General features: G+C 44.3%; 1 protein-coding gene across 3 annotated transcripts; it reads right to left on the bottom strand.

Annotated features, from left to right (window-relative positions):
* Positions 1–2,915: 2,915 nt before the first annotated feature.
* On the bottom strand, positions 2,916–25,466 carry LOC308176907 (G-protein coupled receptor 83-like). Of its 3 annotated transcripts, none has more exons than XM_080553326.1 (6): positions 24,270–25,466; positions 19,341–19,531; positions 10,935–14,839; positions 8,502–8,627; positions 6,254–6,387; positions 2,916–5,751 (listed from the first exon to the last, which is right to left on the bottom strand). In XM_080553326.1, exons 3-6 carry the CDS (start codon positions 11,307–11,309, stop codon positions 5,127–5,129), a joined length of 1,260 nt encoding a protein of 419 aa, XP_080409452.1. In that variant the 5' UTR covers positions 11,310–14,839; positions 19,341–19,531; positions 24,270–25,466; the 3' UTR covers positions 2,916–5,126. The 3 variants fall into 3 exon arrangements, with proteins under 3 accessions (XP_080409452.1, XP_080409451.1, XP_080409453.1); XM_080553325.1 differs by having other exon boundaries at positions 24,163–24,291; XM_080553327.1 differs by lacking the exon at positions 19,341–19,531 and having other exon boundaries at positions 24,163–24,276.
* Between the last annotated feature and the right edge of the window lie 279 nt (positions 25,467–25,745).

Genomic DNA, 25,745 nt, shown 5'->3' with positions numbered 1-25,745 from the left:
GCACAATGGGAGAAAACTCACAGCTCGCTCTGGTTTCAATGAAAGGGTGAGAAAATTGCTTCTTGAAATGCTTTTCAGAAGGGGAGAGAAAAATCCTTCCTATCGCTGCAGACCAGTTTAAACACTTAAAAAGATATTGACCTGATATTATGTGATGTCCTTTGTTCCAAGGCTCAAACACTAAATGCACATGAGTATCACTGGGAACATTCTGAAACTTGTCATTCTGCTGGCTGTTGTGCTTCTTGGTGGCTCTGATTCAGAACCACTCTCTAATTCTTAGTATCTCAGCTCTGGTTTTATGGAAGCTTTTATGTGGATAAAACCAGCTTTATTTTCATGCTTATTTAACATAATGCTTTCCTTGGGAAATAAGGTGCAATGTGAGTTTTGAATCAGCAAAACATACAAAGTTACTTCCAGCTACAGATCATTCAGCAACTTTTGAATTGGTAGTGACCCACACCTCACAGTCAGTTTTTATCACTTGAAAAGTCTGTTCTATGCCTCATCAAAATGTTCTGGAATAAAGCAAAGCAAACCAGGGGATATAAACCTCTGAACTTTAGCAAATGGATAGAGGTGTCATCCGAAACTGCAGAATGCATTTATAGAAGTAAAATAGTTACAGTGTTGGTAGTGCCAACCTTACAAAGAATTACAAGACCTTCAGTGAGGTCTGGACCTCGGTGTGACACATTCAGGCTGAAAAATAGACTTCAGTCTTGCCAGCCTTTGGATTTGCAGTGGGTGAGAAGTGACACGTACCGCAGCATGTGGTGTGTGTCACCTCCAGGTCCTCAGAGCTTTTGTGAGTTCCCAACACATCAGTCCCCTCCTGGTCCCCATCCTGTCTCTCCTTGCTCTGTCCCTGTTTTTGAGGACATGCTTTTACATCTTTGTTTGTGGTGGCATACCCACGAACAGCATCATGTCAATAAACAGCCTGTCAGATTTTAAGCGATCAATGCAATAGCTTCACACCAGATTTCTGTGAGTTGAATGTCAATAGAAAACCCATTTACTCTTGTCCACTTGTTGTCAGAAGAATATTAAAAATGAAAATGAATTAGGGAAAGTTTAAGGGTCAGCACAGACACTGCAGATGAGGACTTTCCACTCAATAAAGCTGAAGAAATTCATTCTAGGAAAAAAAAGAATGGGTTTTCATTTTGTCATGTAAAATATTGGGTTTGCTCTTTCACATCTTCACAGACAACAACGTCTGCGCAAATAATGGCTTTATGACAGTTATACCTCTCTTGTAAAGAAAATAAAATCATCAACAAGGAGCAATTCTTGTCTGAGTCAGTGACCAAAAATTTAAAAAATGAACAAAGTCCTCAGTAGAAATAAAGAGTTGCTATTAGTTTTACCAGCTTAATAGTTACACAGTTAGCTAATGATTACTCGACTAGTGAACTTCTATCCTGCACAATTAGCACTGGAATATTTAGTAATAGCAATAATCCAAAGCTGAGTCTAAACTCAGGTTACCAGTCTGACAACTTTATAGCACTGTGACTGGGAGCATTTTCTCTTCCTTCAGGAGAAGAGGAAGCCTACAGCCTTACAGGTGAAACGTCACATTTCTTCCTTTCACAGTTACAATGATCCTCTATGGATGGATGTATTTCCCCATTTCCCTTGATTACATGTAGCTCTGTTTCTACTTCTCTGTTTCTCTAAATAAAGGCATTTGGTCTTTATTACGGGAGAACCACAGTGCTTTGCGCTGTAATGGTGCTGTAAAGTGAACCCAGTTAATGGGCCCAGGTCTAACAGCTCCGGATGTGACTAACCCTGCTCGCCCCTGGCATTACTCACATCCTGTACCAGAAGGTGAGGACACCTCTTTGGCCTCTCCCCCTGCGGCTGGGGGCAAGTCACAGAGAAATGAATTGTCCTTTGTGCCCAGGGCTCGACGCAGACCTGCCTGAAGTTAGTGAGGGCTCTTCCATTAAGGACTTCAAATCAGGTTACGTAGGAAGGAAAATAAGCAGCTTTTTGTCGCTTTTAGCTTTTGCTAAAGGAGTAAAATACAACCATGCGAAGAAATTCAGACCTCTGATTTTTTTCAAGTATTATATAGAAAAGAAATCAGGTAATTTCTACAGCATAATGTGGTATGGCACAGACTATTAGCACACAAAAAGGACAGTTCCATCTTCAGAGAAGTTGCTTAGTGCCAGACATGCTTTGCCTATATTACTGAGAAAGACGAGTATTTCTGCTGTGCCACATGGCAATATTGTTCTTCACCAAGCTTTCATAAGAGCATGTCGTTTATTTCCAAGGAGAAAAAATTATAATTTTCCCAGAACCCCGTTTATAGAGATCTTGCTCTGGTTTCACAGGGTATTTCACATCATCAAGCGCGATTAAAGCCCTGCCAGGTGCTAGGAAACACCGAGCCACCACCCAGGCCCACAGCTCCCGCTGTCAGCTGCTCCTCTCAGTGCAGAACAAAGCTGCTCGCCTCCTCCCGTGCAGCAGCAGCACCGGGCAGGCCGTGCAGCCGGGGCCCGGCTCTCCCACCAGCTCTGGCCGCAGGAGCAGGCGCTGGGCCGCAGGCGCTGGGCTGCAGGCGCGGGGGCGAGGTGCCTGAGCGTGTCCGTGCCCAGCCCCTCTCATGCTGCATGGCTTGGGATGGGGGTCTGGAGCAGGCAGTGCTGGCCCCTGTCTCCTGGGGAGCTTGTAGTCTGTGTCGCATCGACCCTTTCTAACAGGGCTTTGCAGTGGGGCCGAACAGAAGGGGACCGGCCTTGGTGCTGCCTCAACTGCCTCTTAGCAGCAACAGCTGGAAAAAAATGTCTTGGCTTTGCTGTTGGGTAGTACACTGCTTCATAGGGTCAGGTCACCGTATTCAGTGAATTACTGTATTTACTGCTCACCTTAACATTGTTGTATTCAGTTGCTTTACGTTTTTGTTTGTTTATTTGTTTTTAACAAGTCATCTTGTTTAAAGAAACACTGCAGACAGTTACTTTATAGAAATGCCATTTGCATTGGTTTGAATTCCAGCTTTTCCAGAGAACTTAGTCATAACATCAGGTTTGCGCTTCTTAGTTGTAACATAAAATGAAAGGCTCGGATGTCTGCCTCCACTGTGCCAGCTCCATTCAGAGCTCCACTTACACTTGTTTATTAATGTAAGTAGAGTAAGCGCTCAGACGATAAAGCCTTCATGAGAAAGTCTGTCAAACACATTTCTTGTGAGTGAATTAGAGAAGATGTCTGAGTCCTGGGTGCTCGTTCTCTGAAGACATTTTTAAAATTCAATTTCCTTCCCTAAGCACACCCTTCTGCACAGTAATTCCCACAGACATGACACTTAGAAGGTATTGCCATTTGTAAGAGGCGAGCATTTACTTAAAGCACTAGAACAGGATATGCCAGTGTGTTTTGCAGCACCCCAAGTGATGTGTCATCTCTGCTCCTTGTCTGGTGCACCGCTAGCCTCTCCCCTTACAAATCTTACAAGATTTGCCTTACAATTACTCCTCCCTCAGCTTCACAGTTTCCTCATTAGATGCGAATACAGTATCAGGCTACGTGTTAACAGGCTCTGTACCTATCAAAGCATCTTGATTTCTAGAAGTATATTGTTTTTCACTCAGACTCACACGTTCCTTGTGACCAACACCTAGGACAGGTTCCTAGTGGCCAACACCTCCTTGGTCTCCATGTCCATGCTGTCACCGCAATTCAGACTTTACCACCTCTGTGTGATTGCATACTGGTTTTATTTTCAGCCAGGTTTTCATGGATAGCTCAAGACAGCCATATTTCTGAATGGACCTTACAGCCCATACGTGAGTTTGCAAGCCTCCCTCTCTCACACATGTAGCCACCCCCCCAGTTTGCTTGGCTACAGTTAGCCAGTGTTCCCAGCACAAACTGGTCACAGTGCAGTTCCCAACTGGTAAGTGGCAGGACAGTTAATTCACCACCCATGATTTGGAATATGAGGTAGGGGTGATAGCCTCTGATATCACCAATCCTCGGAGCATACCCAACGAGCTGTCGTGTTCCAGCCTGCGGAGCTGCCCTGGAGTCACCAGCTTAACTTGCTGGCACCACTGGGAATGACAGTCTCTCTATGAGGCTCAGGCTGGTGTCTGCACTGATCACTGGCACACAGTCCATAAAACGATTTCCACCATCAACATTTGACTTCCTATTTAGTATCGCCTATGTAGATAATTGAAAGACATCACAAAAGAAATGTAGTAGAAAGTGCAAAAATGCAAAATTATTCTGAAAATATTTATTTGGCTTGCAGGTGGTGTTTGGCGAGTGGGCATTGGGTCACTCCTCAACAAAATGGTATGTGGTATGTGTTTTAAGAAAGGATTGGTTCCTCAGCTGGCTAGTGCTTGATAATAAGCTCACTTCCATAATTTCTTTCTTGACCAGACACTGCAGTTTAAACAATGTTTTGTGGTGACTAGGAGTAATCTTTACAGAACAAAACAAACAATTGAAAGAAGAATGGAGTAACTTTTTTGCTGTCCTGTTTCTAAGTTGTGTTCTCATTGTGATTTTTGAGATGTTTCCTCCTCTACCAGGAAGCACATTTGTACATGGTACTGGCATAAACATAAAATTGGGTCACAATGAATCAGATGAGCAGAGCTGAGTAATTTGTGTAACAGCAGAGTAAACAGGTAAGATGTTGTGGGTGGAAACTTGCGAATGGCTACAAATATTATTAATCTTAAATAAATTGCAGATAAATAAAAGGGTGGAATTAATGCAGTGTTTCTATATGCGTAAACAACCACCTACTTTAAAACAGTATGCATTAGTTCATGTCTATAGGTTCTCTTCATTTGCTCTGGCTATGAAAGATTTGGTGTGCTACTGAAGAATTTTCTTAATTTTTGCTGACTGTTTAGATGAAAAGTTCACTCTACACACTTCATTCTGGAACCCACATATGAGCAGTTCATCCCCGGAAAACCTGACTGGACAAGGTCCCAGTCAGCCCAACTGAACTTTGAAGTTAGCTTGTTTTGGGAGGAAGGTTGGACTAGATGATCTCCAGCAGCCCTTTGCAATCCATTTTTTCCCTGTGATTTTGCAATTATAACAGAATGCTGCCTGGCCATCAGATCAAGGGTTTAGTTTTCTGCCACAATTGGCTGAACACTGGATATGTCTGTCTTTGCAGAGTTCCTCTGGGAGGTTGCCCTTGTTTTCTGGCAGGCACTGCCTCTCTTATAATGGCAGTTCTCAACCCAGGCATGCCTGAATGGAGGGGAGATGGACTGCAGAGCATGGCTCTGGCCTGCACTCCTTTGCCTGCACACACACAGCAAAGACTTCAACTCAGATCTGAAGCTCTCATTCAGCCAACAGTAAATGAAGGGATTGTAACAAGTGCTGCTCATGGCAAACCAGTGAAAAGCAAAGTACAGAGCATTGCTGCTGTGGATAGCCCTACAGGAGATCAACACCACATAGCAGTTCAGAGGGAACCAGCACACTGCAAACACAATCACCACCACCATCAGCATCTTCAGCGTCATCTTCTTTTTCCGCTGATGTGCATAGTATTGCTCCATCGTGATGTCCCCAATGGCATTCCTCAGCCAGAGCTTCTTAGCTACCATGGTGTATGTGATGGAGATCACAAGCAAGGGCAGGACATACAAGAGAACAAAAGTAGTCAAGTCCAAATACTTCCAGAAAAGGTCAGCAGGAGGAGGGAAGCTGGGTAGGCAGACCATTCGTATTGTTCTGTTCCTGAAGATCAAAGACATAAAAAACCATTAATCCCTCTGCCAGATGCATGCGACACCTGGAGGACAAGCATCTTAAGGGTTCTTGTAGGTTTCAGTAAAGGCACAGAGAGCAGAACTCATTCAGTAATACAGGCAAGGGCCTCTTTCAATTGAGAACTTCACATTAAGTCTGACCTTTGGCTCCAGTGAAGGTATTTTAAACACATCCCCAGAAAATAAATAATCATCCATATTAACAATTGTTCATGTCTCTTCTGTGCCTGCTTCAAATGACAGCACTGAATCTCTGAGACGAAATTAACTAACAACAAGCCTGAAAGCAATCTCATTGATTTTTATTATCCTCTTGAGAGAAACTCACTGCCTAGTGAAATATAAGGAAGATTTCTCTGCTTCACCATACTTTCTATTTTAATAACACATATGGAGAAATGCATGCATTAGAATCTGTGGGACTTTGACTGAGCTATATCATATAAAAAAGCACTGTGTAAAAGTCTTACCCGATATAAAATCTTGTCAAGGTCTGATAAATGGCATGAGGCAATGAGAAGCAGCTGGCCAAAACCCATATGATAATGATGCAAATCCCTCCTTTCACCATGGACATGCGTGGCTTGAGAGGGTGCATGATAACCTGAAGAGAACAACCAATCCAGAGGATTTAAAATGTCCTCAACTGACAAAAATGAGCTGCAAATTTTAGAAAAAAAAAAAAAGTGCACCTTTGCTTTATCCATGTCCAAGAGCAAGCATTTGACACTGAACTCTGAGTAAAAAGCAAACAGTGTGTGGGCTTTCCAAGACAGCAAGGCATATTCAGCATGGACATAAAGGGTGGTAGAAGTTGAAAGCCAAGACTCTCTTCTGGCTTCCACTACAGAGAGCACAAAATGTCTCTTGATTACTATACAAGAGGTCTCAAATACAGATGGCAGACCTGGTATTCACAACTTTTGGCATTTGATGGACTTGCAAAAGTCTGACATGGTGCCTAAGAACCTTACAGTTAAATGTAATCTTTGACCAACATAGCACTAATCAACTTCAAAGCTGGTTTCTTTTCTATTCACAGTTTGTCCTGTGCAGTACTGGCTACAGTGTGGTGTATTGCATGTGCGCTTGCTGCTGAGGAGGGCTACTTTGTCTGGTGATGTCTTGGTCACTCTTCCAGCCTCACACTGCAGTTTGAGATGCTGCAGCAGCTCTGCATCTCTCCAGTCTTAAAAGGTGGGCAGGAGAGTGTCATCTTCAGGGACTTCTGAAAGTATAAGGGCTGGAAAATGTAAAGAGCTATGTGAGCATTAAATGCTGCTGCTGGCCTGGTGCCCTGAGCAGAAAAACACATTCAGTATCACCATCAGCTTGAACTCAGAGATCATGAAAGTTATATGTCCGTTGAGCTACATAGCCCACAGATGATTAGATTACACAATAAAACAATAACTACTACATGATTTCTTGGCTGATGAATTTTCTGGCATTTTTTTCTGCATCTTTTCTTGTCCCATAATAGATATTTATTTAATTGAGCTTCTATAACTCCCCTGGATCATCTGTCTGCTCTGATACCTCCCAGAACTAGCAATATTTTTAGAGTCAAGTGTTGCTTTCTCGTTGCTCAGTGACATCTCCTTACTTCTATTTATATCTCCTTGGGCCATGCCAACTAATTCCAGTTCTGAGGAGCTTACTCCACTGGGTTTAACAGCAATTATTGTTTGCTCGTAGTTAAACCAGCATTTCTTAATGCATAGCCATGCTTTGCCATCAACCCAGAATCTGCCAATTAAAATGCCTCCTTATTGGAATACTTTGCTTTCAGGAGTTGCAATGTTATTTGTAGAAGGGACAGACTAACAAGCTTTTTGTGGTATAAGAGACAAAAGCGGATGGTCTGTACTCTGGCAGTCACTGTGATTTTCTGACACTAGATGGAGCACATCCCAGATAATCGGAGTGGAATCAGTTATTGCTTTCACCTTCATCTGGCTGTGTCACTTATTGTGTGCTTTTCAGTAACAACCATTACTGCAGGCTCCAGCACTGCAAGGAAAATAGACAGTAAGCCCAAAGAGTGTACCTTGCAGAGCCTGCTCTCCCAGTGCACAGCATCTGTCAGCCTTAGCAAAAATGACAAATTTTGTTATCCTTCAAGGAAAACCCTGTTTGCACTCATTGGTTGGCCTATGCAGTTTTTATGGTTGGTATTTGCCAAGAAGTATCTTTTTGCTGGGGAGGGGGACAGCGCAGAGAATTTCTCATCTTAAGCTGAATGTACTAACACAGTTCTCTCCACTGTCAATCCCAGGCATCCCAAAATAATGAGGCAAGCCTAAAAGTTGTAAGAGTCTTCATATATAAATGCTGAGATAATGTTTGGGCTTGCTGATGTTTGAATATATTCATGCCACACTTTAGGACACAGAGTCACTGAGGCAGGAAGGGACCTTTGGAGACCACCTTGTCTAACCCCTGCAGGAGGCAGGGCCACCTGGAGCACGCTGCGCCAGACTATTTCTGGATGGGTTTTGGATGAAGGCTCCACAACCTGCCTGGGCAGTGTTTGATCACCATCACTGTACAAAAGCAGTTTTCACATCCACCAACATAAAAGCTAGAATCCCTCCCCTTCATTCCTTAATTCCCAAGACAGTACAGGTTTCCAGGCCCTGGGACTTGAAGGGGAAAAAAGCTATATGTTTGGTTCACTATTTTCTAGCAAATACAGGTGTGGTGCATACTGCATACCTGATGCCGATCCAGAGCAATGGCAGCAAGGGTCAATACAGACACGTGAACGGAACAGTACTGAACAAATCGGCTTACATGACACATCAGCTTTCCAAAAACCCAGGTACTGCTTACAAACCGCACCTGAAGAACAGAGAAAAAAAAGATTAAAATTGTGCATTACCTGAAGAGTCACCAATAGGCTTCCTGGGAATACTTTAAGGAAGAAATATTGTGATACAGTTTCCTTATCATTTGTAGATGTATTATTATACTCAGATTTTGGGGGAAATAATGACTGTGCAAGAGGCTCTGAAAAAGAGGTGAGATTTATTATACTGAACAAACAAATCCACTTGAGTACTGCTCTGCATATGTGTGTTTGTGTGTGCATGTGTACATGTAGCGTGGCTATTCTGGAAAACACAAAGAAATCTTCTATTGATTTCTCGATGAGTGTCTGCACGTAAAAACATTAGCTTGTCTCCTTAAAGACAGCTGAATTTTTGTCATTGTTAAAATGTTCACATTTGTGAATGCCAAAAGTTGCATGGGTTCAAAACTCAGTGAGATAAATTCATGAAAGAAAAACTCTTTGAGGGCACAGAAATAGAGAGCTAACACCCTTGAGTCAGGAGCATCCCCATGTACCTGCCCTGTGCTCATACAGGTTATGGACTCAGCATACAGGATACCCTCTCAGCAGCAGCAGACGGAGTGGGACAGCAATGTCTTGCTCTCATGTTGAGCTCTGAGCTTGGCTCTCCTCACATCGCATTGTTTGTGATACACCAACAGCAATATCAGAGGTGTCAGCTAGCTTAGACAAACAGAGAGGAAAATTTTCCCCTCCAGATAAAAAAGCAACTAACACTTTACAAGCTGGGTTGCCTTCCTTGATCTGACCTCTGGTGTACAATTTATCTCCACCAGGCATGAAATCCCACTGCCCTTGGGGAGGCTGCAGTCAGAGAGAGTTTAAAGCCTGCCCTGAGACCAGAGCGGAAAGGGCACGGTGGCATTTCTTAGAAAATCCCAGAAAGGTGTTGCTTCTTGCAGCTTTCCTACAGAGGCAATTATCCCAAATAACTTGTGGTTTTACTCCCTGCACACACAGTTATTCCTTACTGTGCAATGTTTAATATAACTCATTTTGGAAGCAGATTAAGCTAATTTGAAACAAGGCACATTTACTACAGAACATATGTCCACACAGAAAATTAGTCAAGACTAGCTAATGTTTTCAATTAGTCTACCATTTTAATCCTAATTAAATTCCCATACAGACAATTCTAGTAGTAATGAGCCTGTCAATGAAACTGTAGCATTTTGTCTTTCTTTGAAGTTGATGTAAAGCTCTAATCTAAGAGGGATTACAATAATTTAATTATTTGTTCCTAATAATTAACTATTGTGCAAACACTCAAGAGGGCACTATCCTTTTCCCTAAAGGTGAGCAGATGCAAATCCAACCAGAGTAAGGCAGTGAAACCCCACCAAAGGAATAGGATCAGTATAGGGAAAGGTGAATTCAAACTGACAATGCAGCAAATGCTTCTGGAAGGCAGAAGAGCACCATGGACAGCTATGGGCAAGGACAAAAGCAGGAGCATTTGGGATGCTTTTGAACCAGAGGATTTTGTAAAATTCAGCCATACAGACAGTCCTACTTACACATTGTTTATAGACTGTGGCAGTCGGGCAAGAAGTGCAACAGTTTATTCTTCCCACTTCACTTTTTATTTTTCTTTCTATAGTTAGAATTATTTAATAACTACAAGTAAAGAAAGGACAACCAGCTCCTAGAAGCACAGTTACAGCACCCCAGCCACACCAAGCTGGCATGGCTCAGTGAGGACCTCACGTTTTCTCCTGCGATCATCTTCACAAGGAGTGACCCTGCTTGCATCGTTTCCACAGTAAATGGACAGCTAATTGTGCTTTCTAGAGTCAAACATGTCCCCGCTTCCTTCCCCATCAAAAGACCAGCAGAACAGACCTGTCTTGACGCTGGCCTGAAAGGGAGGAAGAAAGTAGGAGAGGAGGGATGCCCCCCAGCAGGTTTTGGGAGGTGGGAGCATGAACGCCCCGGTCCGTGTCTGTGTGTGAGGGGCTGTGGGGGATAGAGGGAGCACAGCTGCAGCCTGTGCGGGATACAAAAGGAGCAGGGAAAGAGCTGAAAAGAAAGTCTGAGGACGAGCCTGGTACTAGCTGAGGCAGTACACATGCACATGGCCCTGACAGGCAAACACAGGCACCAGCAAACCCCGTGGGGGCTAGATGCACGCCCCCAAATTTAGATGAGCGCACCCGTCCCTGCCTCACAGCCAACCTGCAAGCAGCGGTGAGCCCGAGCGCAGCGTGGGGTGTGCGTGTGGGGACAGCCCCCTGCCTGCCCCGCGTCCTCCGGCCGCCCCGCAGAGCCCCGCGCCCGGCCCCTGGGGAGCTTACCAGCGTGAAGGGCGTGTTGAGGGTGGTGATCATCACGTCGGACACGGCCAGGTTGACGATGAAGAGGCTGGTGGCTGAGTGCATCCTTTTGTTCTTGATAACCACGTGGCACACCAGCGTATTTCCAAAGAGGGAGATGCAGATGATCACTGAGTAGGCTACTATCAGCAGCGCCTTCACCGTCCGGCTCTGGGACTCGCCCTCATACCTGGTCCCACTGCCAAAGTCCCCCAGGTCCTCCAGGTCCAGATCGCTGTGAAAGAAGGATTGGTTTGGGAAGCCGTACAGTGTGGAGAAGAAGCTGGTGGTGTGATTCTCTGCTCTCCAGAAGGGCTTGGAGATATACTGCAAAGGGAACCACGTGTGTCTGCTCATGGCTTGGGAAGCAAAGCTCCAGTGCTGCCGGTGTCCCTGGCACCCCGGAGAGACTGGGGCAGGCTGCACGTTTCTCTGCCCTCCTTCCTTCCGGGGAGCTCAGGTGCTAAAGTCAGCGGTTGCAGGTGGGAACACACATCCTTGCATTTTAAACATATGCCCCATAGTTGCAAACTACATAGAAGAGCTGATAAATGGGTCCTTCTTCCCGTGCTGATAACATGTCAGCTTAACTCCAGGGACTCTCCAGCTGCTGTTCTTTTCCAGTCCCATATGTCCTGATACAGGAGCTGGTTCAGATGCTGAAATATCAGAGATCCCCAAACACTTTCTCTCTGCACCTAGGAAGAAATCCTAGTGAATATTTCCCTCCGGACACTGTTCTGCTCCTCTCCCACAACTTCTCCTTGAAAAACTGCTATATTGCTTTTCCACATAATCCTTCACCAATCAGGTCTTTTTCCCAGCAGTTTTCAAAGCTTGTCAGAGCTAAAAAAGCAAGGGAAGCCTTTTCCATTTATTTCCATCCTCAAAGTATCTCTGAGCTATTCACTGGAAGCAGCTTTGCTCAGAGACTGAGTGGTCCCTGCTTTCCCTGTGATATATACAGCCTGCCAGATGACACACTGCATATGAAATAGCCAATAGTGTATCTCTTCCTAGCTTATCCTGAGATGGATTGCAGCCCCACAGATAGATGATGGGAGAGTGTGACATTTGCAGATTCTAGCAGAGCAGCAAAATACAGAGTGGATGTGCCCTTATCTTCCCTGTCTCCTCCTCCTCCCTTCTGTGTACCCAGCACAATAGCTTTGTGGCGTGAAGTGTCTTTACTAAATTGCAGCACCTTTCTCTGCCTTCTAGAGTTTCTGCCTCCAGAGAGCATCTGAAGATTTCTGTCTTCAGATTTCTCCCGGATTTGTGCCTGGCATTGTCCCCTTCTTGGTCCCCTATGGTGCAGAGCACAGTGTAAAAAGTGAAATGCAACGTGAAAATGAGGACAGAAGTTTCAGGGTGCTGCTGGTGTCCATGGAGACACCTACCACAGCTCAGCCTGCTGCTGTGCACTAAGGCAGGGCAGGGGGAGAGCAGGAGCAAAAGGGTCGGAAGTAGCACAGGCAGAAATCCCTTCTTTTCTCCTTCCCTTCCTCTCCAGGCAGTCATTTGCAGAGTCTTTTGCTGTAAGTGCTTCTGCCATGTGTCCTGCCACTGGGGCTGAGCTTGGCATGCAGCTGGTTCAGGGCACAAACCTGCAGGCAGGCTGCTGCATCTTTTTCCTCTTAATTTCTGCTGCGTAAGGTCACTAACCCACACAGGCAGGATTTGATTTGGAGGATGATAAATCAAAAATACTTCCTTTAGAAACAGAAAGGTGTAGAGATGCGCATGCATGAGATCAGAAGCTGAGCTCCTGTTAACAAAGATGAAACAGCAACCGCTTCCCCGCACGCGTCCTCGTGAGATGCAATCTGTCAGAAATTGCTGCTTGGGGCTTGGCGGCGAGCACACGCCTGCTGGCACCAGCTCTCATTGCTCTGCTGCCCCCAGCAGCTCCCCCGGCGCTGGGGACAGGTCAGCAGCCGCCAGGGTGGTGCCAGTCCTCATGCCTGCATCTCTTACATTCCACTGGGAAATTTTCAGGTGTTCAGACTCAAACAAATAGCTGGCATTGGCTGTTGGCAGTGAAACTTCATTCCTCCTGTCCTCTTAGAAACCTGTTGCTAGCATTACTCTAATCTCATTACCATAAAATCAGAATGACCTGACGGGAAGGTCGTTTTCCCTACATCTGGTGATTCATCTCTAATTCTGGTGGTTTGTCCAGGGCACTGAATGTCACTGTTACACATGCTGTAAATTTCTTGAAGGCTGAGACAACTTTTCTTTATATATATATACGTGTGTTTGTGCACCCACAGGGGTCTCCACTGCGACACAGCATAGGCTGGGGACCTGCACTGGGAGCAGACATAGGGTTTCACCCTCAAGTGCCTTCAGCATGTGACTGTGATGTGCTCATTTCCCATCATTCCCTTTTATTTTCTTGTAATGCACTAGAACAACTTACCATAAGGTCATTTAGGTACACATTTGAAAACAGACCATTTGAAATGACCCGGTGTGCCAAAGGCAAGCCTTTCTAATACTAAAGTATTCTTTGCAGAACTGATTTATTCTGTCAAAGATTCGAACACTTAAGCAATCGCACGCTGTTTTGCTGCAGTTATTATCCACTTACAAATGTTCTGAGCTGCATCTTAGTGGACCTAGGTCTACATCATGCATCATTAACTTAGCATTTGTGCTCTGAGTTAAGCGCAGAAGGCAAGGGAGAAATGCACTTTTTCAAACATATTCTGTCTGTACCTCTGCTACTTTTGAATTGCTCAACGTCCACCTTTATTTCTATAGAAAACTTTTGGCTTTCTCATTTTGGCACTACTTGAGTCAAAATATTTTAAAACTTTTTATTTTCATGAGGTTATATAGCATTTTCATTTTTAGTTATTTCTGGTGTCTGAAAGAAATATCAAATCATAGGAATTTCAATTGAGGTGAAGATCCATTTTCTGATTAGATCTAATGTAGGACAAGTGATGATGATGGCCGAAGAAATCAGAGCTATGCTATAAAAATTCAGATCATTATTTGGTCACTAGTCTAGCAAATCTAAAAAACAAAGAATCAAAACATCAAACCACTTAAAAAAAAAAAAAAAGTTCATTTTGTTATCTGAGAGCTAAAATAAGGAAAGGTCTGAACTTCCCAGTTAAAATTTTCCAATGCTCTGCACCAGGTGCTAGTCATAAGACTCATGCTGTTAGCATAAGTAATCTGGTTCAATTCCTATTGGTAACTTTGGAAATCTACCTGGGAATGGAAAAGTGTGTTTTTTAAAAAAAGTGTTTCACGTCTGACCAGCGCAGCTGAACTGCCTGTTAGGAGAGTAGCTGTGTTTGGATCTGTAAACTCTTCAGGATTTCATCCCACTTGGGAATATTAAATCACCAGATAAGGAAAATTTCCACAAGTCATTGGCACTGCTTATTTTTAAATGGTCTTTTGCTTGCTTTTCACCTTTCTCACTCAGTCCAGTCTCTTCTGACAGCACGATCTTTTGGGCAAAATCACCTTCGCTCAAAGAGGATGAGATCAGCCGTCACGAGTGAGCCCCTGCACCTCTTGGTTTCGTGATATCTTCTTCCAGCCAGGACAGGTCATGAGAGCTGTTAGAAAAAAAAGCTGCTGCTCTGAGGCTGCTCAAACTTGTGAGACATTTCTCCCTCTTCTTCATGATGTGCAATGGAAAGCAACAGAGAAACCTAGGGAGAAACCCCGGGGGGGAGCAGGCAGGGTCCTCAGGGCACTGTGATGCAGCAAGAAAGGAGTCCAAGGCCTGTGCCTGGGGTGTGAGACAAAACAATGGCAAAAGCTAAAACAAGGACTTCTGGTTTGAAAACCAAATGTCTCTGCTTTGCTGTTCAGAGCTGAAAGTAGCTGGGGTAGATGCGATGTTTCATTCCTTGAACCTGGACAAGAGAGAAAAATACTCAACAGTTAAAATTCTCAAATCTAAATGAGAAAAAAAAACAACATTCAATATGTCTGTTGCATCAGAGAGCTTTCTGGAAGATTGCTGTTCTCTAGAGAAGCTAACAGTTTGTATTTTTCTATTTTAAATATACAGCTTGAGTAAGGAACAGAAACAATGAGAGCTATGTGCCAGTCCCTTGATTTTTCTCCTTCGATCAAAAAGTGTGTCATGAGTAAAAGTTTGCATAGTCCCTGAAAACCATGATATGGTGATATGGGATTTTTATTATTATTATTATTATTTTAATTTTTATATTTGCTTTAATGTGCTAAGGACACTGTATTCCTCTTCATTTGCAATGACTAGTACTGCTTTTGTGAGTCAGAAACGTCAGACGAACAGACACAGAAATCTTTCAGGACATTACATGGACTTGATGATAAACCCACTATGTTTTGTCATAACAGAGCGATTACCCCAGGAGTGAATCAAAGAATGCAGCTCTGGAATTCAGGCAGACCCTGACAACTCAACATCTTAAATGTATTAACTTAGGAGTTGCCTACTGTGCAGAACAGCTTCATGTGAAGCCCTCAGCGGACTGCAAGCCTTGGCAGCGCAGAGCCGCCGCGCAGCAGCTGCCGCTACTGGTCCCGCGGTGCCCTGCTGCTGGCAGCCCTGCTGCAGCAGTTCCTGCGCGAGGTGCTCAGCGCCCTCCAGCAGCACCACGCCGTGCTGGGCAGCAGGGCTCTCCGAGTGCCCTGGGCGGCTCTGACCTGTGCCTTGCCGCGGGGCACGCAGCCAGGCGTGCCTGGTGGTGAGGGAAAGACTTGCTCAGCCCACGGCTCTTGACAACACCAGCCTTGGTCTGCGTATCCCTTCATCCCCGCTGACATTATTCATCATAATCTTGCATTCCCCTCTTGGTAAGTAAGATCCATTGCAGATACAATCTGGCTTTTATATAATTTTTTAATTTACTGAGAGCAGACTTGTAGGCAAAATCATAAAATTTGCCACTCTGAAATAACAGCTGCTAACATTTAAATTAGAAACACTCCCTGACAACTAATTCCTTCTATATCTGCTTCACAGCAATAAAGTTGATGGAGGTGTTTGGTGCTGTTAGGGTTTATTTAGGGAGTCTAGTAACTCTGCAGTCTGATCTCTGCACTGTGACCACTTGAACAATTCAGTGCAGCCCCAAAACGAGCCCCTTCTGTTACGTGCAGCACCCTGTATCCCCTGTCAAAGCGATTCAGTTTAGACCCAGACAGACCCCTGCAGGTGTGACCAGAAACAAGGCCCGTCTGGACGCCTACCTGGGCAGCCTGCTCTAAGGAACCTGCTTTGGCAGGGGGGTTGGACCCGATGATCTTTCAAGGTCCCTTTCAACCCCTTCAATTCTGTGATTCTGTGAAACAAGTACACATCCCACCCAAAGTCTACTGACTTGTCTCAGCATTCAATTAACGCCACCTCTGATGATGTGGACACTAAAATAAAGCTCTTCAGTCGTTTAGCATCAGCCAAGGAGGCTGCTGGCAGTACCTTTGGCTTTTGGGACTATACTCAAACAGACCGGAGCTGGGGACCTGGAGAAGATGATCTCTGCTCCAGACTCCTGACCCATGTGTCCCTGTCCTCTCCAGGCAGAGGAACATCACTGCAGAGAGGGGTAGCCTGAGGAGATGTCAGAAATCCTGGTGGAGAGGGATTCTGCAGAAAGCAGAGGGCACTAACCACAGAGGCAATGAAGAACACTTAGCTTCAGTGGCTGCTGTTGCCTGTGGTAACATGCCATTACCGAGTGCCAATGTCACATCCAGCATTGTCACCGACCCACTAAGTATCACGGAAGTGTCACAGTGTGAGTGAATTGGCTGTCATGCACTCCGCTTTCCATGCACTCCACAGACAATGCCTTACATCATTTCTGCTTTGTTTCAGGTTCTTTCAGCCCCAAATTTTAATGAAATCAAGCTATACTTCTGTCCTCCCTCTTCTCTTTTCTTGCTCATGCACTCAGGGTAACTCTGCTGACTTCAGCGTGACCCTGGCACAACCCAAGAACTTTACATGCGGGGACAGCCTGTGAATATTGGCCCATGACTCAAAGCCTGGATGCTTGCAAAATTGAGGAGAATTATTTAAGACAATTGAGTCCTTTGGGCTTTCACTTCTGAGGGAGATAGCAGGAAATAAAGCTCTGTATCTCTCTCCAAAAGACCCTCCAAGGCAGGGACTTACTGCAGAGCATTGCCGTCCAGGAGCTCATGCCAAGTCACTGCACATCCACTGCAAATCTTTCTTCCCAACTAATAGCTTCAATGAGGAGATGGATGAATTTCTTTCCACTGCCTTTAAATGTACGTGGAATTCCTCGATCCTTTATTGCCAGACTTGTCAGTGATTTTAGTAGGGGAAGAGTCCATTATTAAGAGAACACGTTGTAAGAACTGAGCTCTGAAGGAGAAGCAAAACCTTATTCCAACCAATTATCTTGAATTGAAACAGAGTTCTGCTTCTGAGAACAAAGAGCAAAGCTGAGCTGGGCACTAGTCCTCTCACACCCGGCTGCTCAGGCTAGAGAAAATGAAGTGTTGCTTTCATATTCATTTCCATCTCTTCTCCCACCAGTTTTTGCCTCCACATTGATGGAATTACAACGCGTGATGCTCCCAGCGCTGGAAATCGTGCCCAAAGGCCAATTTCAGCTTAAAAATTCCGCATGCTACTTAGATCACTCTTTGACCCAAAGCCGAGCCCTGGTGCAGGCCGAGCAGCTCTGCTGGGAGCCCAGAGGCTGGCCCAGGCACACTTTGCTTTGCACTCGGGGAGCGGGGGCCGGCAGCTCCTGCCCAGCCCAGGCTGCCGCGGTGCTGCACAGCGGCACCCCCGCCCCTGCTGCAGGGGAGATGCCTGCCAGGCAGGGCTTCGGCAACCAGCCCACAAGCTCTTACGCCTGCGGAGAAGACAGCAATTTATACCTGCTTACTCTTGAAAGAGTGGCATGAGCAAACAAAGAGAGAAGTGAATCGCATAATGAGAAAGTGCTCGGCTGCAAAGGGAGTGGGCGGAGTACAGCTTGTTTATTTAACCATTCCAAAGCAAATGTCACTAATTAATTTCAGGTCCTCCTTCTAGAGCTATTCTTTCTTTCAGTGGAATGAATTACTTGGAGGTGAACAGACACCACGTGCTTTCAATGTCTTTTAAATTCCTCTCTGTGAGGAAAAACGTGAAAGAAAGGTGCTGGGTGCAGACTGACTATCTGCCGAGGTACTTAATAAAATCTTCCTGAAGTAGCATTTGAGTTTTTATTTTCAGCTTTCCTGGGAAGTAGTGAAATCTTTATCCCATATTGTGGGAAGAATAAGAAGGGATGATCAGATGACCTATGTGGGATTAGCCAGGATGCTTACACTTGAGTAAGGAGCCAAAAATACTTTTTTCTGATATGCTGGATCAGCTTTTCGCTAGAGAAGACTGACATACAAGCATCCTGTAAAAATATCCATGGTGAACTGATGCTTGGTGTTGTACTACATACCCTTGCAATCCAAATGCTGCATTACCTCCATAGCATGGACTGGATTTTGCAAAGGTAACTAAAAGGAATCCAGCACATTTATCCTGCATACTATGAAACATCTAAAATATTCAGCTCTAATACCTGGAACTAATGCAAATCTTTATAATATTTTGTGCTAAAGCCCTTTGAGTATGTTTGTTACTTTCTCTTTGTAACACCACTTTAATTCAGCGCTACCCTTTGCTATTGATCAGGAAGTGAAACACCAGGTGTGTTCAGTAAACTAGTTCCAAGTCTGGCCCAGGAATTAGAGACGGCAATTTGGAATACGTACCAATGCAAACAAACAGAGAATTGATGGAGCCTTATATATTGCCAAGCTTTGCCAACAGAACTCCATGCACTTGCAGCCAACACCATAGGCAAGGCAAAAGCTTCTGCAGCCTCCTCCCAGCACCTATCTGAACCCTGTGAAGCCACTGCAGGGGAATGCAAGCTCCCAGGCATCCATTGTCGGTCACCCACAGCAATTCAGCTGAGCCATTCAGTTCTGCTTGGAGCCGGGGAGACGTGCATGCTGCTTCAGCAAGCACTTGAAGAGCTTGGCCCCATTGTTCTTCAGCACCTGTTGGTAATGGCCATGAGGGACCCTCCTCATCCTGCCCAGACAGGGATCTTGTCCCTCTCCAGGTGGGTGCGTGAATTCCCACCACAGCATCTGAAGTTCACGGGGAGCCTCCAGCAGCGCATAGCAGAAAGGAGGCAGGCAGGGCCAGGGAGCGTCCCTTCCAAGCAGCCCGTGCAGCCACAGCACCAGCCAGGCAGAAACCATGCCGGCCTCTTGCCGATCCCTGTGTGCACGGAAGTGCCAGCACTGCAACGGGCCTTGACTGACTTCCCCACAGAGAGCATGTGGGGATTAACCCGGGGTGCCATTTCAAGGCACAGCAAACACTCTTACCACTGGAGCCCTTTCGATGCTGAGCCTGCAGCCGGTTCTGGGGAGCAGAGCGGGGCAGGAGGGCACTGCGCGGGGCTGCGCCGCAGGGCTCTGGCGCAGCGAGGGCGGCTCTGCCTTGCTGAGGCTGCAGCAGGAAACACCGGCTCCAGGCGATGCCTCAAGGGAGGGCATCTTTTCCAAAACAGTCAAGTCTAAAAAAAAAGTTAGGGCTTTAAAGTGATGAATGTCAGATACACAGTCCAAAATAGTCTGTCAGACAGGAAACTATGAGGGACCTAGGGAAGAATACTTGGTACTACGCCTGAGAGAAGTAACAAGCAGATGTGAACAAGGGCGTCCTTCTTCTCTAAATGCTGTGGGCTCATGGAGAAACAGTCTGAATTCTCATTCACATTTTGTGTACTGCCACAGAGTGTTTTTCTTGCTCATCTCCAGGGTCATATCCAGCTATGATGATGCAGAGAAACATGGTCACTGACCCTGAGGACCAGGGACAAGACAGAGACAAGTCTATGTCCAACTAAATCTGCTGTCCGCTATAAACCTGAAACTGCACTAGATTAAAAAGAGCTTTGAAGTTTCTGAAATAAAAATCTTATTTGATTTTATTAAAAGCTAAAAAATATTCAAACATGAACTGAGAGTCCTGTTCCTTTAATAAGAAGATAGAAAAGTAGAAGATAAAAATAGAAAGGAAAAGAGAAATAAGAAGCTTTGAAACACTTCTGAGGAAACCCTGGAGGCAAGGATGACATGAGCCACGAAATACACAGCTGCAAAACCCATTCTGGAACATCACATTTCTTTTTCAAAAGGTGACTAGAGAATAGGTGCAGGTTGTATGTTCTGAAAATGTTGATTTTAAACTGAGAAGCTGAATGAAAGCCAGGACACAAATGTAATCAAAAGCAACCTGAAAATTTAACTATGGACAAGAAGAATTACCCCGTAATAATAATAAAAATCTTGTTTTCCTTCAGAGTTAAGTATTTTCTACAAAAAAAAAAAAAAAAACATTTTTCAACTTCAGTCTCTCAAAGCAGACTACAGTTACTGAGTTTATGTGCTGTTAACCCACAAGAGTCTTTTTACAGAGCTAAGAGCTGGAAGAATCAATGACTTAGGAGGAAACAGTCCTATGCAGGGAGTACGTCTTTCAGGGAGGAAAGTCACAGAAGAGGAACAGTGAGACGCAGAAAACTGCCTTGTCTTGGATACATGGATGTTAGCTCTGGGAGATGCTCACCCTGATGCATCAATTCTTTCCTTCATCCTACTAGCACTCATCTACCTCATAGCATCCTCTTACATCTCTTCTAATCCTGACATTTCCCACTGGGATACTTTTGTCCTTATAACATTCCCAGTCTCCCTCAATGGCTCTTACTCTTTCTTTGTTGTTCTAAACATGTCTTGAAATATCTATGTTTCTAGGGGTAGTTTTTTGAAACATCAATGACTAGTCCTGTTGGGATTAGCTTGCATTCACGTTACAAAACAAACAAACAAACAAAATCTTGCATGCAGTCTCTTCTCTCTTTTCAACTGCATTTCATTCAACTCTCCTCCAATAATCACAAGAAATGCAAAACTGACCAATTTTTGCCACATCCCCATCTGCACTCACTAACATTCCTGCATTTCAAGAACAAAATCTACACCTACTACTTCCTTTAAACGTTAGATGCTTCATTCACATCCTGAATGACCTATGAGCCCCTACCTCTCTTTCAAGAGCCAGAAATTTAGGGATAGAGGCACCACACACTTTATAAGGCAAAACTCACTCTTGCAGAATGTCATATGGCAGTAAGGGCACCGTTAGCAGGCTGAGTCCCTTCCCAAAGCAGCTGTCTGTGACTCTGTGATCCAGCTGACTTCCTTGATAAGCTGCAAGCCTGGTGTCAGCATTGTTCGTTGTGGTGCTTTGCAACTGAGCACCAAAAAGAGTCTGCTACTGGGGGCAAATCCAGCAGGATGCCTGCACACACACCCCTTGCACTCGCCTCCGCAGGAGGGTGCGTGTGGGCCTGGCTCCTCGTTGCGGTCCCTTGGAGGACCAGTGGCTTGAGGAGCTGTTGGCCACCTCCCAGCTACATTTTCCCACCTTCCAACCTGGGCCTAGACCTCTCTCTATGGAGCTGCAAACTAGTTGCAGGAATCAGAATGAGACCAATGCTTTTGGACCTGATTAAAGGCTTTTATTTATTTATTTATTTTAATAACTTGCATCTCCCGCTGATCCATTTCAGAGTGCAGCACAATCGTAGTTGCAGCAGCAGCACAAAAAGGATGTTACTACGGTACAAAAACAAGCTGAAACCTCCTAAAATTGCTGTTATGTAAAAATCACACAGCTGCTACCTTCTCTGTATAATATCCTTATTTTCCTGTTGTTTTCTTTCTGGGAGCTTGGCTCTTTTTCATTTTTGGGATGGGAGAAAGCCAGGTGGGTTGCATTAGTAGCTAGCCTAGAGAAACTGGGAGAGATTCAGGAAAGGCTGTGCAGAGCCTGACGTGCATCGTGCTTGGGTTTGGCTCTCCATAGCATCAGCAGGGGTTCCAGGGCAGCTCTCCCAGCTGCAGGCTGGGGTAGGCACCCCCCAGGGCCAGGGGCAGCAGCAGGCGCGCCACCATTGCACCAGGAAGGCCAGGGTCAGCTCAAAAATGAAATAGTGGATTTTCAAGGGTAGTGACTGAGCAAAGGCCAGTCCAAAAAGCAGGAATATTTTCAGAGTGTGCTCACCCCCTGGTTCCCAGCCAGCTCAGGCAGGTGGGACAAACCCAACCCTGAACTGCCCTGACCCTGGGGAGACAGCGGGCTCACAGCTCATTAGCAGTGTGAATTAACTGGGCCATGGTGATTTCATTACTGTTTTCAATAATCTTGATTAAATGCCACGTGATGGCTTATTAAGCAAGTTGGGCTAAATCAGCCACTCATAATTTGTCACTGATTATTTTAAGGTTGATCCAGTGGGTCTGAACACAGAGGTCCATCCTTCCTGCTAAAGGCAGGAGATGCTTTAGTGCCACCCCAGCTAGGGCAGCAAAAGAGCTGGTTAAGAAGCATCTCATTCTGTACAAGACGTTTCAGAGGCAGGGCTGAATTCACAGAATGCCTTGACTTACTTTTTTTCTGCCCAGGCAAGTGCAAAAATGCATCCTGTGCAACACCAAGCAGATGGAGCAATGCTCAGATCTGGAAGAGCAACCTGTGTCAGCTACTGCTCCATGGACCTCCTACCTGAAGGGACAGTCATGCTCTAGCCAGTGCATCTGATGGTTGTGCTCTTGCAAGCATACTTTTCTTAGAGACCTGGGGCCCAAAGACAAAACTGAACAGCAGGCATTCAACCACAGGAGGTTACTGCAGGGGAGGGCAAGGCTGGAGCCTTTCCACTCCAGAAGCATGTGTCCCTGATGGTCAAAATAGAGGAACAGCACTGATATTTTCAGAGTACCACCAGTAATTTGATGTGGTGACTTAGTGCAGGCATGATTACAGGGTGTATATCTAAAAAAAAATTACTTCATGAAAGTACCTTCAAGAAAAGAATGTGAATGGCTGGGCCTGATCCAGCTCTCACTTGTGCCAGCTCTATACTCATGAAAGCCTTCTCTCAGCTTCAAACCTTTCTGCAAGCCCACCGTGCACTTGGGAAGTTGCCCCTTTTCCAAAAACTGCATGGATGGGTTTTCTCCCCAGCGTTTGAGAGAAGTAGCTTGTGAGTGAAGGAATAACAGTTGAGAATCTGTGCTTATCTATTTCGCTCAAAATGATTTACAAGAGCGTGAGTGCCAAAAAGTCCCAGAAGCTTCTCTACACCTGGTCCAACTGAAGTAAGGCACAAGAACTTTTTCACTTTGTGTTACCTGTGAATCAGTAGGAAGACAGCTCAGCAAGAGCCGTTAGCAAGCTCTGAACTACCCGTTGTCCTGGAAACAACTAATATGATAACAGCAAAAATGTTCAGAAAATTAGATAAAGTCATTCCTTTTCTTTATTGGGCCATTTTGAAAGACTAAGGATTGAGTCACTGAAAGCAAGACCTCATTTGTACAGAGATGCACATATTAAGGAAAGAAATATGAGTCAAACCGCCCTAAAGATTTAGCTGTATGATGCTGTCTGACAAGACCTCCTGTGCCTCCAAAAAAAAAAAATCACTTTTTTTTTTAAGATGGCGTAACTCATTTCTTTAATACTGGTGCATTTCAAATGGAAATGAAGCCAGTAGGGCCGCAATCATCACGTTAAGTAATTTCCTACAAAGGCTACAATTATGTCTAGAAATTTAGGAGGCTATCAGCTTGGAAGAGATTCTTGAAAAGAAGGAACTGTAGAATAAGAGAAAGAAATGAAGTTTGATATTACATTATACCTTTCCTAACACTCAGGGTTTGAAGAGAGATACAAAATCTCTGGAAAAGCTCCTACGAAGAAGGTTTCTAACACAGATTACATCTTCCCACATTTTCTCTCTTCTGCTCTGTATTGCCATTAGTTATTTAAACTAAGGAACTTCTTTTCAGGTTGGACAGACTCAGGCATTAAACAAATACAGAACGCTTCTTTAATATTTTATATTTCCTTTGTTCATCAATAGATCATTCAGCCATTGCAGCACTCCTGAAACCCACAGGGGGAAAAAAATCAACTTGGAGGAGTCAAAGATAGCCTAAATTGGAGATTTTTCTCCCCATCCACTTTATGGCTTTTTAGTTCAACTCATTACAACTTTATCATGTAGCCTTGTGGTGACTTTGGAGTTAGTGCACAAGAGAAATAAGGAATGAAGAAGAGCTACATGCTACTCACTTTCCAGAGAGCTAACCTTGCTGTGTTCATCGCCTCCCAGCCTCCAACTCCTTTCAAGACAACAAGAGAGAATTTACTTTCAAACAAGCAGTGACCATGTGATTTACCTTGGGAAGAAGGGGAGAGAAGGAATTTAAAAAAAAATAATAATAAATCACAAACAAACAAGCAAAAAACAAAAAAACCCTCTCCTGTAGCCTGAACGCTTGAAGAACTGCTTATTAAAAAGCAAGGCTTCTTTTATAAAATTGTAAGTTAATTATTCATCTCCATATAATGAGCACCTGGGACTTTGTTTAATGTCTCAGACCAAGAACAGCTGTGATTATATTGACAACAGCAAAAGTGGCTGTCCTAGGGGAAAAATAAAAAGAAAAAGTAAAAAAAAAAGTGCTGCTTTAATACTTCTCTGTCGCTGGCACCAAGGAGAAGGTTAATAGAAGAGGGATCTGCTGGAGGAAGGTGATTTATGTACTTGCTGTTGTGTATTGCTTTCCTTTAGCTCAGCTGAGTTGAAGGCATTGTTGGGAGCACAGCTCTACTTTAAATGGCATCCCAGCACCTCAAAAGATGCAAGCAAAGACTAAGCCAAAATAAAGACGCACCTAATTTCTCAAAAGCAGCTTAGGGGTGAAAAAGGTTATTCCTATCTTTAGTTTTAATCCTGATCCTTTTGAAATGAATAGCAGTCTGTGTTTTCTTAAAGTTTCCCAGAATTTAGCCACATGAAAGATCAAAAATAAAAATCTGATTGGGAACAGGATGTCTTATTTCATACTCTCAGAACAACAGTGCCTCTAGCACTATCCAAAAAAGGTTTTATGTGGCTCACCACCAGTGTATCTCTGATTTGCACATAAATCTTACCTCCAGGAGATATTAGGAATTTTTAATTATAGACAATGAAGCAAAGAAGCCCTGGATCACATCCAAACTTTTCCCAAGCTGGGCAGAGGGTTCTGCATCTGGCACTTTTAAAAACCCTTTCAGCCAGCTTAACAGGATAATGCTCAAACAACCTTGAGAGTCTTGAATGAAAGTGGCTATCAGTAAAAAGTTATTATTATCAGCAGAACCATCTCAAGTTGCTGAATCTCAGATGCTAGTACAGAATGTCTCAATAATTAAATATTGGCTCTTTCTGAGTCACTTTGGAACATTTGCTGTGACTCAGCCTGAAACAAAACAAGAAGCTTCAGAGGTCTGCAGACAAAGGATGCCTTTTTCTTCCCAGGATTTAGAGTTCTGCCTTGGCATGTATTGGATAGTACACTTCTAGAGCAAATGCTGAGCAACTAGAGTTGCTATAAGGTAAAGCGGTAATAATCACGTCCTAAGCAGCTGGCCATATTTTCAAGAAGATTGAGAAGTCTCCTACATGTGAGGAAAAAAAATAAATCAAAGACAGTGCTCCTGCATAAACATTTGGTTTAGGATATTTGTTTGTTTTAGTTCCATTTCTGTTATAGTAAAAAAGCAGGCCAAGTGGAGACAAAAACAGCCCTGAATTTCCAGCCTCCAGCTTGGTCAATCTGTTACTAATTAACATCTCAGACAACAATGATTTTTTTCCTCTGTTTTCT

The sequence above is a fragment of the Anser brachyrhynchus genome (genome assembly GCF_964034855.1).
Source record: "Anser brachyrhynchus genome assembly, chromosome: 13".
In the NCBI taxonomy this organism is placed as follows: Eukaryota; Metazoa; Chordata; class Aves; order Anseriformes; family Anatidae; genus Anser; species Anser brachyrhynchus.
The sequence above is the reverse complement of the archived record's forward strand: the minus strand, read 5'-3'. Positions and strand labels throughout refer to the sequence as shown.

What these genes read in the sequence shown, in the direction of transcription:
- LOC308176907 (XM_080553326.1), bottom strand. Translation starts at nt 11,309, where the DNA reads ATGAGCAGACACACGTGGTTCCCTTTGCAGTATATCTCCAAGCCCTTC. An exon ending in TTGCTCTGGATCGGCATCAG is followed by an intron (nt 6,388 to 8,501) that starts GTATGCAGTATG and finishes TGTTCTCTTCAG; the next exon opens with GTTATCATGCACCCTCTCAA. An exon ending in TTGACAAGATTTTATATCGG is followed by an intron (nt 5,752 to 6,253) that starts GTAAGACTTTTA and finishes TTTGATCTTCAG; the next exon opens with GAACAGAACAATACGAATGG.